The following is a 13,504-nucleotide window of genomic DNA, read 5'->3' on the forward strand; positions in this document are numbered from 1 at the left end:
GTGGTGGCATGCAATAGTATGAACTGTTACATTGCTGTATTCATTGCACTTTAGATAGAAGCAACATCTTATTCCCCATGCACTGAGGCACTTCATGACTATTTGGTCTTCTAATTTGTTTACATTAATATACCTCAACATAACTTAGAGCCACTATTTTATCTTGTGGTCACATGCACCTTTGATTGAATGCTATAAAAGGCACTTATAGCCTATGATTGGTAATTTTGGTATTGTCAGGTCAGTATAGTGAAGTATTTTTATTTGTTCGGACAAATGTGCACGTGACTACTGCAACCACTTAGCTTAATGTAACTTTACAAGTCACCTATAAAAGGGTGTCAGTCTTTTTTGTTGTGTCTTTATAGCCTGATATGAGGCATCGTTTTTTTTTAATCTATATGTAAATGTTTAAATAAATTTTCGCTTATTGTTGTACACATTCCTTGTTCTCCATTTTTTTGGGTTCCACTAAATATATTTTGATACGGAGTGTAACCTTTGTGGTTACGGTTGTTTATGAAAACCAGCTATATAACAGCACACTGATCAATGCCACAGCAGATCACTTTATCCTCTGCAGTGAGGAGCCAGGTTACCTATGGTAAATCTTTTCTTCTATCGTTCCGGCAGTGAGCAGCCTGTAAACAGTAACTTCTTTCTTTTGCCCAATTCTCCATGATCGCTCTCGAGCCTGGAACCACAATATTGTAAAAGCTGAGCAATTAAAGTGCTGCTGCACTATACAACTTATTTCTGCCCCCCATAACCTACCTGTGTATCTGTGCTGGGATTCCAGTCCGGATCATAGATGACAACTCTGTTGGCTCCAGTCAGATTTACACCCAGACCCCCAACTCTGGTGGTAAGGAGGAACACAAATATGGAGGAGTCCTGTAACACAAACAGGCTGACAACAGCAGAGCAAACGCTAGCGGTGTGACACTGCACCATGCACAGAAGAAAACAACCATAGAAATACAGAGAGAAGATTTAGGTCATTGGACATCCATTACCTCATTAAACTTTGAGATAAGAGGCTGTCGTGATGCTACAGTTGTAGTGCCGTCCATCTTCAGGTACGTATAACCGACCCTCAGAATAAATGCCTCCAGGATATGTATCATCTAACAGACAACATGATCAGACCAATGCATGGAGCCATTACCAAACTATTCATTTTAAAACAAGCTACAATGGGAACAAGATTTATTCATTCTGGTGCAATCGGACTACAATTAATTGCACAATATTAACCCCTTAACCCCCAGAGCTTTTTTTGGTTTTGCGTTTTTGTTTTTTTTTTTGCTCCCGTTCTTCCCAGAGCCATAACTTTTTTATTTTTCGGTCAATATGGCCATGTGAAGGTTTGGTTTTTTGAAGGAGGTGTTGTACTTTTGAGCGACACCATTTGTATTAACATATCGTGCACTGGAAAACGTAACAAAAAATTCCAAGAGCGATGAAATTGCAAAAAAGTGCAATATTACAATTGCTTTTTATTTTGCTTTTTTACTATGTTCACTAAATGCCAAAACTGACCTGCCATTATGATTCTCCAGGTCATTACGAGTTCATAGACACCTAACACGTCTAGGTTTTTTTTAATCTAAGTGGTGAGAATAAATGCCAAAGTTTGTTAAAGAAAAAAAAATTGTGTCATTTTCCGATACCTGTAGCATTCTCCATTTTTCGCGATCTCTAGATGGGTGAGGGCTTATTTTTTGCACACCGAGCTGACATTTTAACCCCTTTCTGACATCAGGCGTACATTTACGCCAATGTCGGACTCCCTCCCTTTGATGTGGGCTCCAGCGATGAGCCCACATCTTTCCCGGCACATATCAGCTGTTTTGAACAGCTGGCATGTGCAAGGAATAGCTGCGGGTGGAATCACGATCCACCCACGGCTATTAACCTATTAAATGCTGCTGTCAACGGGTTACCTACCGGTGACCCGCGGGTTACCTATGGGTGTGTTGGCATGACAACTGGAGGTCTCCTGGAGACTTCTATGGTTGTCAGTGACGGCTTGCTGTGAGCGCCACCCAGTGGTTGGCACTCATAGCAAGTGAGTAATTCTGCTATATAGAGGCGATCTGGTAATCGCCTCCATGTACCAGAGCCGATCGGGTTATGGCAGCTTCTAGTCTCCTGTGGAGACTATTGAAACATGCCAAACGGAAAAAATAATATTTTTTTTTAAATATAAAAAAATAAAAGTTCAAATCACCCCCCTTTTGTCCTATTCAAAGTAAAATAAAATAAAAAAAGAATCATACATACACATTTGGTATCGCCGCGTTCAAAACCGCCCGGTCTATCAATAAAAAATTAACCTGATCGCTAAACAGTGTAGCGAGAAAAAAAATCAAAACGCCAGAATTCCAGTTTTTTTTGGTCATCGCGACATTGCATTAAAATGCAATAATGGGAAATCAAAAGAACGTATCTGCACTAATATGGTATCATTAAAAACGTCAGCTCGGCACGCAAAAAATAAGTCCTCACCCCTCCAGAGATTACGAAATATGGAGACGCTACGGGAATCAGAAATTGCCGCATTTTTTTTTTTTTTTACAAAGTTTGGAATTTTTTTCACCACTTAGATAAAAAAAAAAACCTAGACATGTTTGGTCTCTATGAACTCGTAATGACCTGGAGAATCAAAATGGCAGGTTAGTATTATCAATAACTGAACCTAATAAAAAAGCCAAACAAAAAGCAAGCGTGGGATTGCACTTTATTTGCAATTTCACTGCACTTGAATTTTTTTCCCCGTTTTCTAGTACACGACATAGGAAAATCAATGATGTCGTTCAAAAGTACAACTCATCCTGCAAAAAATAAGCCCTCACATGGCCATATTGACAGAAAAATAAACGTTATGGCTCTGGGAAGAAGGGGAGCGAAAAACGAAAACGCAAAGCCGAAAAAAGCTCAGAGGGTTAAGGGGTTAAATGATACCATTTTGGTGCAGATACGATCTTTTGATTGCCCATTTTTGCATATTAATGCATTGTTGCAGCGACCAAAAGGAAAAAAAAAAAAGCAATTCTGGTGCTTTAACTTTTTTTCTCATTACGTAGTTTAGCGATCGTGCCAATTCTTTTTTATGTTGATATATCGGGCGATTTTGAACGCGGCAATACAAAATATTTGTATGTTTGATTTTTTTTTTTTTTTTTAATTTTGAATGGGGCAAAAGGGGGGTGATTTGAACTTTTATTTTTATTATTTTTTTAAATATTTTTTAAAACATATCTTTTTACTTTAGGCATGCTTCATTATGGCTTCAAGCTGCCATAAAACAATCGGCTCTGCAACATACAGGCAATGTTCAGATAAGATAGCCTGTATGTAGCAGAATTACTGACTTGCCAACCTATCTGCAACCCGCGGTCAAGGGACACGGGCGCTGATGGGCAGGATTTCCGGCGCGCTTGCCGGAAGCACGTGTTAAATGCCGCTGTCAAGAGTTTGACAGCATTTAAAGGGTGGTATGCTATTCCGCCCTCGGCTTAGCGGCACATGTCAGCTGTTCAAAACAGCTGACATGTACTGGAAAAGAAGTGAGCTCACCACCGGAGCCCACAACAAAGGGAAGGTATCCAACGTTGACATACTATTACGCCTGATGTCGGAAAGGGGTTAATTATGTGATTTAAGACACTTATTGCCCCTAGTCCAACACAAGGGAGAAACTTCATGAAACTGGGGCACAGATTGGCGGATGGCCATGGCCTAAATTGTGACTGTACAGATGTAAAAAATGAGCCAAAGTAAGCCCATTAATGGGTGGCAAAAACTTATTTACCAAGCACCATGACTGATGTGATGAATGTAACACACTTTAAAGGGAATCTGTCACCCGGTATTTACAACTTAATCTGAGCGCTGCATGATGTAGGGGCAGAGACCCAGATTCCCATGAGGTGTCACTTACTTGACCGATTGCTGTAGTGTTGATAAAACCAGTTTTATCAACAGGAGATTATCACTAAAAGGCTAGTAAATCTGCTGCCATTTAGTGATCCATATCCATAAAGCTCTGTATAACTCCACCCCACCATGGATTGGCAGCTTTCTGCCTATGCACAGTGCACATAAAGCTGCCAATAAAACAGTGATTTTATCAAAATTGCAGTAAGCAGCCCAGTAAGTGACATCAGGGACTATATTATGCTGCTCACAGATTAAGTGGAAAATACCGATTACAAATTCCCTTTAAGAGAGTCTGCACTGTTTGAGAGCAAGACAGCATTAATAACTATGCAACACTCGACAATGTAACTTCACATCCCAACCTGTCGTGACTGAGTGAAAAGAAGAACTCTGTGTCCCTGACGATGCCAGATCTTCAGAAGTGACTCCACCACTATCATTTTTCCTGACCGCTTGTAGTAACCAAATCGGTCTCCTTCTTCTAGATCCTCATCTTTGGTTCCCTTAAGAATTTTAGTTCCTCCTGTGAACAAATCTGGGTGATTGCAGATTTTTCTCAAGGCAATCAGACCGGGAAACACCTGTATGAAAAAAATTTAGTTCACTACAAGTAGTCCAACATATTAGCAGAACAAAACCCAGTGCAATATTAATTTATGAGACTAGGCACCGATCCAGTGCCAAATACTCACATACAGAAGAGCACAACCAAACCATAACTTCAAAATAGGAGGAATACGGTGTATTTTGGTTAAAAAACTGTTTTTTATTAGTGGACAAAGTAGCCAAAATTTAAAAGTGTACAAAAAGGACAAACAGATGAATGTAACAATTAAAAAGTCATCTCCATCTAAATAATGTCATTAGTCATGAATGGATTATAAGATGGTGTTCATTGAAAAAATATAATAACTGAATGAGTAATAGTGACCAGCCATGGCAAATGTACAAAGTATCAAGACATCTTGTCATATAGTAAGAGATGGCACAGTGCTCAAAAATCGGTGAATCCATCCCCAGCACGCGTTTCGTGTGGATATTAACCCTGCTTTCTCAAGGGGAGGTATGAGAAAGTGGGGAACAAAAGGACCTTTTGTAGCTATAGTGACGGATCACATGGAAACAGTCAGTCACCCAATGACGCTGCTCTCAAGGGGCGTGCCTCATGCTAGAGGAGCCCAGCCATCAGGTCCCAACAGCGCCGGAGTGTGACACAGTCAAAGGTTCCCATAGATGCGCGGCCCAGCACAGAGTGAGGCGCGCACTGCAGCATCACAGGGGATCTAAGTACATTGAATGTGGTATAGTGAAGGATGGGGAGAGTACCAATATAAATGCTAGAGATAGCTAGCACTGAAAAACAGCGTCATTGGGTGACAAGTTTCCATGTGACCCGTCAATATAGCTACAAAAGGTCCTTTTGTGCACCACTTTATCATACCTACCCTTGAGAAAGCAGGGATAATATCTATGCGAAACGCGTGCTGGGGATGGATTCACCAGATTTTTGAGCACTGTGCCGTCTCCTACATTACGGTAAGATGTCTTGATACTTTGTACATTTGTTTATGATACGCTAATACTGGCCACTATTACTCAGTTATTTAGTATTTTATTTTTTTCTCTGTACAGCTTCTTACAAACCATTCATAGACTAATGACTCATCCATGTTCCCCTGTAGTGTGAACATTATTTAGTTGGAGATTACTTTTTAATTGTTACATTCTTCTGCTTGTCTTTGTTGCACACTTACAGTTTGGCTACTTTGTCCACCAATAAACTGTTTTTTAACCAGTATACTCTGTATTCCCCCAATTTTGAAGTAGTCCAACATGATAACCTCCACGATACATTGTACTGCCACTCAATGCATACTGGAGACAGAAGCTCCTACAGCAGCAGACACGTGCCATCAAACTCAGTAATGCAGGATGAGAGCGAAATTAAGAGGACAGGAATGAGAGTTATTCTGCAAGGTTGTGAATATTTACCCTCATGTCACCATTCAGAATCCCATACACTTCCTTGGAGTCTAAAAAGTTCTGGTAGACCTGTCTCTGCTCATCTGTCAGTCGGCAAAACAGAACCTGAAAAGCAGGAGATTAAAACGAAGACTAAACTCTAATATATCATGTACAAAACTTGGACAATGCAGTTCACCTGCTCATTTTTGTCAGGAAGCGAGAGACTCATCTTCACATCTGCCTTCATACGTCTCAGGAGATAAGGGTTTATGGTGTCACGCAGAACACAGGCACATTTGTATGCAGTTTTTACCTAGGATATGAAGTAGGCAGTAATCAGCATTATTTTATTCTAAAATGCCCCAAATAGGCATCATCTGATTGTCGTACCATACTCAGTGAGGGGTCCTAATTATTAAGAATAGCATTTATGTAAGCTGAAAGCTTCAGGCAATTGTTTAAAGTGCTAATTAACCAAAAATACTTGTGCAACTAAAATATTAAGGTGCATTTTGAAATCCCAACCCTTCAAGCCGCAGCAGTCATGGTCACCTGTATTCCATTAGCTCCAAACTCACTCTTTCACGCTTTTTTTTACATTTTATTTTATTTTTTAAATAAGTAAGGGATTCATTTGTCCAGGGGGGATGAGAATTTATTAACAGTTTGTGGAGTAAACAGATTGGTGGCAGCAGGATTAGCATCAGTGACATATAAATCTGCATGGTTGAGCACACTAGGTTTCTCATGGAGCACTGTCCAGGATTATATTTGTGAATTGTGAATATGGAGAGTGACAACACAGGAGGAAAAACAAAGATTTTTCTGTTAAGATACATAAATCTATCTTCCTTCCATGTGTATCAATGATTTATGAACAAATAAAATACAATTACAGGTGTTCTTTAACCCTGTTCCAACATTTGAAGTACTGCGACTTCATAGTTTCCAGGTGCTTACCGCAAATGGATGTGCCAGTAAGCAGCGCCGGACTGGGACAGAAAAGCAGTCCTGCCACACAAACCCCACCAGCCCACATACTCAAACACTCCCCACCCTTGATCAGTGAATTTTGCTATACTTTGTCGTGCCTCTCAACAATCCTCCTAAAGGCGTTATTTCAAGTGCAACATGTGTATGGCACCGCAGTGCGCATGATCGACCACAGGTCTATTTACATGGTGCTCTTTAGAGCTCCAGTTCTCGGGATCATGGGGGTCCCAGCAGTTGGACCCCAGCGACTTGGGATAATCCATTTAAATGGGTTTTCCAATATATATATATTTTTTCCCCATAGGAATACTGAAAATAATAAACCGGTATTGACCTTCCCAAAGTCCAATGTCGTCTCTCCGAGAACAGAACAGGACAGGAGAAGTGGTACTGTTAAGTGTATATATACAGGACAGGAGAAATGATAGTGTGCAGTGTATATATACAGGACAGGCGGAGTGGTACTGTGGTATATATATACATACATACATATATACAGTGCCTTGTGAAAGTATTCGGCCCCCTGGAACTTTTCAACCTTTTCCCACATATCATGCTTTAAATCTAGTTACCAAATGTTAATTTTTGGTGAAGAATCAACAACAAGTGGAACACAATTGTGAAGTTGAACAAAATTTATTGGTTATTTAAAATTTTGTGGAAATTCAAAAACTGAAAAGTAGGGTGTGAAATATTATTCGGCCCCTTTAACTTAATACTTTGTTGCGCCACCTTTTGCTGCGATTACAGCTGCAAGTCCCTTGGGGTATATCTCTATCAGTTTTGTACATCGAGAGACTGAAATTCTTGCCCATTCTTCTTTGGCAAACAGCTCGAGCTCAGTGAGGTTTGATGGAGATCGTTTGTGAACAGCAGTTTTCAGCTCTTTCCACAGATTCTCAACTGGATTGGGGTCTGGACTTTGACTTGACCATTCTAACACCTGGATACGTTTATTTGTGAACCATTCCATTGTAGATTTTGCTGTATGTTTGGGATCATTGTCTTGTTGGAAGACAAATTTCCGTCCCCGTATCTGGTCTTTTGCAGACTCCAACAGGTTTTCTTCAAGAATGGTCCTGTATTTGGCTCCATCCATGTTCCCATCAATTTTAACCATCTTCCCTGTCCCTGCTAAAGAAAAGCAGGCCCAAACCATGAAGCTGCCACCACGTTTGACAGTGGGGATGGTGTGTTCAGGGTGATGAGCTGTATTGCCTTTAAGCCAAACATATCGTTTGGCATTGTTGCCAAAAAGTTTGATTTTGGTTTAATTTGACCAGAGCCCCTTCTTCCACATGTTTGGTGTGTCTCCCAGGTGGCTTGTTGCAAACTTCAAACAACACTTTTTTGGATATCTTTGAGAAATGGCTTTCTTCTTGCCACTCAAAGGCCAGATTTGTGCAGTGTACGACTGTTGTCCTATGGACAGACTGTCCCACCTCAGCTGTAGATCTCTGTAGTTCTTCCAGAGTGATCATGGGCCTCTTGGCTGCATCTCTGATCAGTCTTCTTGTTTGAGATGAAAGTTTAGAGGGACGGCCGGGTCTTGGTAGATTTGCAGTGGTATGATACTGCTTCCATTTCAATATGATTGCTTGCACAGTGCTCCTTGGGATGTTTAAAGTTTTGGAAATCATTTTGTATCCAAATCCAGCTTTAAACTTCTCCACAACAGTATCATGGACCTGCCTGTTGTGTTTCTTGGTCTTCATGATGCTCTCTCTGCTTCAAACAGAACCCTGAGACTATCACAGAGCAGGTGCATTTATACGGAGACTTGATTACACACAAGTGGATTATATTTATCATCATTAGGTATTTAGGACAACATTGGATCATTCAGAGATCCACAATGAACTTCTGCAGTGAGTTTGCTGCACTGAAAGTAAAGGGGCCGAATAATATTGCACGCCCCACTTTTCAATTTTTGAATTTCCACAAAAATTTAAAATAACCAATAAATTTCGTTCTACTTCACAATTGTGTTCCACTTGTTGTTGATTCATCACCAAAAATTTACCTTTGGTATCTTTAGGTTTGAAGCATGATATGTGGGAAAAGGTTGAAAAGTTCCAGTGGGCAGCTACTGTAAGTAAAGAAAAACGAGAGGCCATCATTACTTTAAGAAATGAAGATCAGTCAATCCGAAAAATTGGGAAAACTTTGAAAAAGTGTCCCCAAGTGCAGTTGCAAAAACCATCAAGCACTACAAAGAAACTGGCTCACATGAGGACCGCCCCAGGAAAGGAAGACCAAGAGTCACCTCTGCTTCTGAGGAGAAGTTTATCCGACTCACCAGCCTCAGAAATCGCAGATTAACAGCAGCTCAGATTAGAGACCAGGTCAATGCCACACAGAGTTCTAGCAGCAGACACATCTCTACAACAACTGTTAAGAGGAGACTTTGTGCAGCAGGCCTTCATGGTAAAATAGCTGCTAGGAAACCACTGCTAAGGACAGGCAACAAGCAGAAGAGACTTATTTGGGATAAAGAACACAAGGAATGGACATTAGACGAGTGGAAATCTGTGCTTTGGTCTGATGAGTCCAAATTTGAGATCTTTGGTTCCAACCACCATGTCTTTGTGCGACACAGAAAAGGTGAACGGATGGACTCTACATGCCTGGTTCCCACCGTGAAGCATGGAGGAGGTGCGATGGTGTGGGGGCGGCATCTTGCAGGAGCATGCTATTCCATCCGGTTTGCGTTTAGTTGGACCATCATTTATTTTTCAACAGGACAATGACCCCAAACACAATCCCAGGCTGTGTAATGGCTATTTGACCAAGAAGGAGAGTGATGAGGTGCTACGCCAGATGACCTGGCCTCCACAGTCACCAGACCTGAACCTAATCGAGATGGTTTGGGGTGAGCTGGACCGCAGAGTGAAGGCAAAAGGGCCAACAAGTGCTAAGCATCTCTGGGAACTCCTTCAAGATTGTTGGAAGACCTTTCTGGTGACTACCTCTTGAAGCTCATCAACAGAATGCCAAGAATGTGCAAAGCAGTCATCAAAGCAAAAGGTGGCTACTTTGAAGAACCTAGAATATAAGACATTTTCAGTTGTTTCACACTTTTTTGTTCAGTATATACCCGTATTTTTCTGACTATAAGACGCACTTTTTTTCCTCCAAATTTGGGAGGAAAGTGTGGGTGCGTCTTATAGTACGGATATAGCATGTGGGGAGGGGGGCAGCAGCGAGTGGGATCGCACTGTTATCCCACTTCAGGATGTCCCCGCTGCCCGGAATCAGCTGCTGGGGAAAGCACATGGCCCCGCTGATTAAGTGCAGTGAATATTTATTAGCTGCTCCCCGCCCACCGATCAGCTGAGCGGTGAGCCTGGAGCAGCAAATGAATACTGCACTTAAGCAGCGACACAGTTTCCTCAGCACTGATTCTGGGGAGAATCTGTGTGTCCAGGGGAGGAGGCAGCAGCAGCAGGGGCCAGGAGATCGCTGTCTACCTGCCTGTGCTGGACGCTGAGCTGTCTGGTGCACAGGGAGGACCTGTGTGATGTCAGAAGTGGGCGGGCTGGAGAATCACATGGCAGCTCAGAGCCCTCCCTCTTCTGACATCATCATAGGTCCTTCAGACTCCCACCTAGAATCTGCAGCTTCCTCTTATGTCGTGCAGCGTGCGCTGTGGAAAGGCAACAAGAGAGGGGGCTCTGTGTGTGCAGCCATGGGATGCTCCAGCTTTTACCTCACCACAGGCTGGCTCCCACAATTAAGAGGTTAGTCTTTATAAAACACAATAAAGCACTCTGCCACTCCTTTGGTGAACTATAACTCCCAGCATGTCATAGGATCTTCAGGACATGCTGGGAGTTATAGTTCTCCCATGGGATTTTAAAGCAGCACTCCAGTGTTATTTTGCAGTGCTGGAGTGGTGCTTTCACTATAAGCCCTGTGCCCCCATTCTTATACTCACCCTCCAGCATCTTCATATAGTACTTCACAGACACCACACTGGTCCCGCAGCTTCCAACATAATAACATACTACTATATATAATAACACCACATATAGTATGTTATTTATGTTATTAAATATTTTACCACATTTTTTTTGCTTCAAATATATTTTTCCCTATTTTCCACCTCTAAAACCTGGGTGCGCCTTATAGTCCGGTGCGTCCTATAGTCCGAAAAATACGGTAATTTCACACGTGTTAATTCATAGTTTTGATGCCTTCAGTGTCAATTTACAATTTTCAGTCATGAATATACAGAAAAATCTTTACATGAGAAGGTGTGTCCAAACTTTTGGTCTGTACTGTATACAGGAAAGGAGGAGTGGTCCGTTGCAGTATATATATATATATAGGACAGTAGGAGTGACACTGTGCATTGTATATATACAGGACAGGAGGAGTGGTACTGTGCAGTGTACATATACAGGACGAGTTGTGATTGTGCAGTGTATATATACAGGACAGGAGACTTGGTACTGTACAGCAATATATATATATATATATATATATATATATATATATATATATATATATATATATATATATATATATATATATATATATATATACACATATATATATATACACATATATATATATACATATATATATATATACATATATATATATACATATATATATATACACATATATATATATACACACACACGTGCTCACAGGATGGGAGGCGTGGTACTGTGCAGTGGATATATACAAAACAGGAGACGTGGTGCTGTGCAGTATATATATATATCTGCACTGACATGTTCAGTATAAGATTAGTATTTCACATCAGTCTTTGTTATGCCAAAACCAGGAGTGGTGATAATACAGAATTGGTGACGTGCTTCCATTATACTTTTCCTTTAATTGTTCCATTCCTGGTTTTAGCTTACAAATACTGACCAAATACTGACCGTGTGAACATGAGCTTAATATATGTACGCAAAATTCGGGTGGAATCAAACTAGCATATGGCATTGGATGTGATAGGCTAATGACCTTCGGTTTTTGCTCTGCTGCGAGAATGATCCGATTGTCAGTGCTCCGATGCTCTCGCAACAGAGAATTGCATCACAGGTGTGGAGGAGACGCAGAAATTAATTTCTCCATTGGCTAATAAATTTGATTTCCATTGATGATTTTGTTGTCAGCACATTCAACTTTGTACAAATCAAAGTATTCAATGAGAATATTTCATTCATTCAGATCTAGGATGTGTTATTTGAGTGTTTTCTTTATTTTTTGAGGACTTTCTTGCGTCTGTATTGACCTGGAATGAAAAACCTGCTTCCCTCAGACCGGCGGCCTCAGCAGCCATGCTACTAAATTCAGAAACAGAATTCTGTTGGAAGAGAAGACCCTATGAGAGTAGGTCTCGATGCTCTGGAGGTTTCCAGAGAACATCTGTGAGCAGATTGACTAACTCTGCATACCAGGCCCTTCTGGGCCAGTCTGGTGGCACCACGATTATTGGGACTCTTTCTTTCTTGATATTATTGGCGATACTCGTGATCAGCGGGAGAGGTGGAAAGAGGTAAGGAAGCTGAAAATATGGAATAACCAGGGAGTCGTAACCGACCGTCAGAAGTCATGAGGAGACATGGCTACGAAGTGAGGCACCTTGTGATTCATCCAAGATGCCATTAGATTTAGATCAACTTCGGGGGTGCCCGATCTCTGACAGATCTGATAGAATACGTCGTGGTTGATGAACCTTTGCCTGAGGAGAGACCCTGACAACTTTTGAAGACAACGGTGCCATTGTTGACCCCTGGGGAATGTGCATTGTCAATATCACTGGCACGCGCCGCCCAACCTAAACCAGAATGCTTCATACCTCCATCATAACGGACTTGCTGCGTGTACCACCCTGGTGGTTTATGTATGCCTTGGCCGTGGTGTTGCCTGATTTCTAGTAGATTGATTGGAAGAGAGACTTCCTGAGAATTCCAGTGGCTCTGGACTGTGTGATGAAGGAAGACCGCTCCCCATCCGAGGAAACTGGCGTTGGTAGTGACGACTTGCCAGTGGAGAGGAAGGAATGATCTCCCAAGTCGAATGGATAGGGAGAGAATCCACCATGTCAAGGACAGTCTCAATCGGAGGGGCAGTAGGATGGGACGGTCCACAGAAGAGATGCTGTAGTCCCACTTTCACAGGGGGCAGGAATGGAACTGGCAAATAGGCACAGCTTCTATGGCAGCAATCATCTTCCCCAGTACACTCATGTATGGCCGAAGATAATGTGGAGAAAGGTACATCAGAGAACGAATTCTCCGACGGAAAGCAGAGATCTTTTACTCTGGAAGGAGGAATTTGGAGCGATCAGAAAAATAACCAGCTCAAGAATACTAGGCGTTGAGATGGAATCGAGGAAGATTTTGCCGTGTTGACTATGCAGCCAAGACAAGCAAACGCAGCCAAGACAAGCAAACGCATCCAAGGTGTTCTGAGGACTCTGGCAACAGTCTCCCCTTGACCAAGAAAGTGTCCAGACAGGGGATCATTACTATCTCCTTGGATCAAAGAATGTCCATGACGGTTGCCATCACCTTCACAAACACCCTGGAGGCAGAAGCTAGGCAGAAGGGGAGATCAGTGAATTGATAATGTTCCCCAT

General features: G+C 41.7%; 1 protein-coding gene across 5 annotated transcripts in view; it reads right to left on the reverse strand.

The window, feature by feature from the left end:
* The window catches only part of ERCC6 (ERCC excision repair 6, chromatin remodeling factor), a 179,547-nt gene that overhangs the window by 64,184 nt on the left and 101,859 nt on the right, over nt 1-13,504 (reverse strand). For all 5 annotated transcript variants that reach the window (XM_077250751.1, XM_077250752.1, XM_077250754.1 and 2 more), the window contains exons 11-16: nt 6,107-6,223; nt 5,938-6,033; nt 4,308-4,526; nt 1,017-1,127; nt 775-894; nt 600-694 (exon numbers count right to left, since the gene is read on the reverse strand). In XM_077250751.1, coding sequence (XP_077106866.1) covers nt 600-694; nt 775-894; nt 1,017-1,127; nt 4,308-4,526; nt 5,938-6,033; nt 6,107-6,223 — 758 coding nt within the window. The remainder of the gene's footprint in view (nt 1-599; nt 695-774; nt 895-1,016; nt 1,128-4,307; nt 4,527-5,937; nt 6,034-6,106; nt 6,224-13,504) is intronic.

Source organism: Ranitomeya variabilis, chromosome 4, assembly GCF_051348905.1.
Source record: "Ranitomeya variabilis isolate aRanVar5 chromosome 4, aRanVar5.hap1, whole genome shotgun sequence".
Lineage (NCBI taxonomy): Eukaryota > Metazoa > Chordata > Amphibia > Anura > Dendrobatidae > Ranitomeya > Ranitomeya variabilis.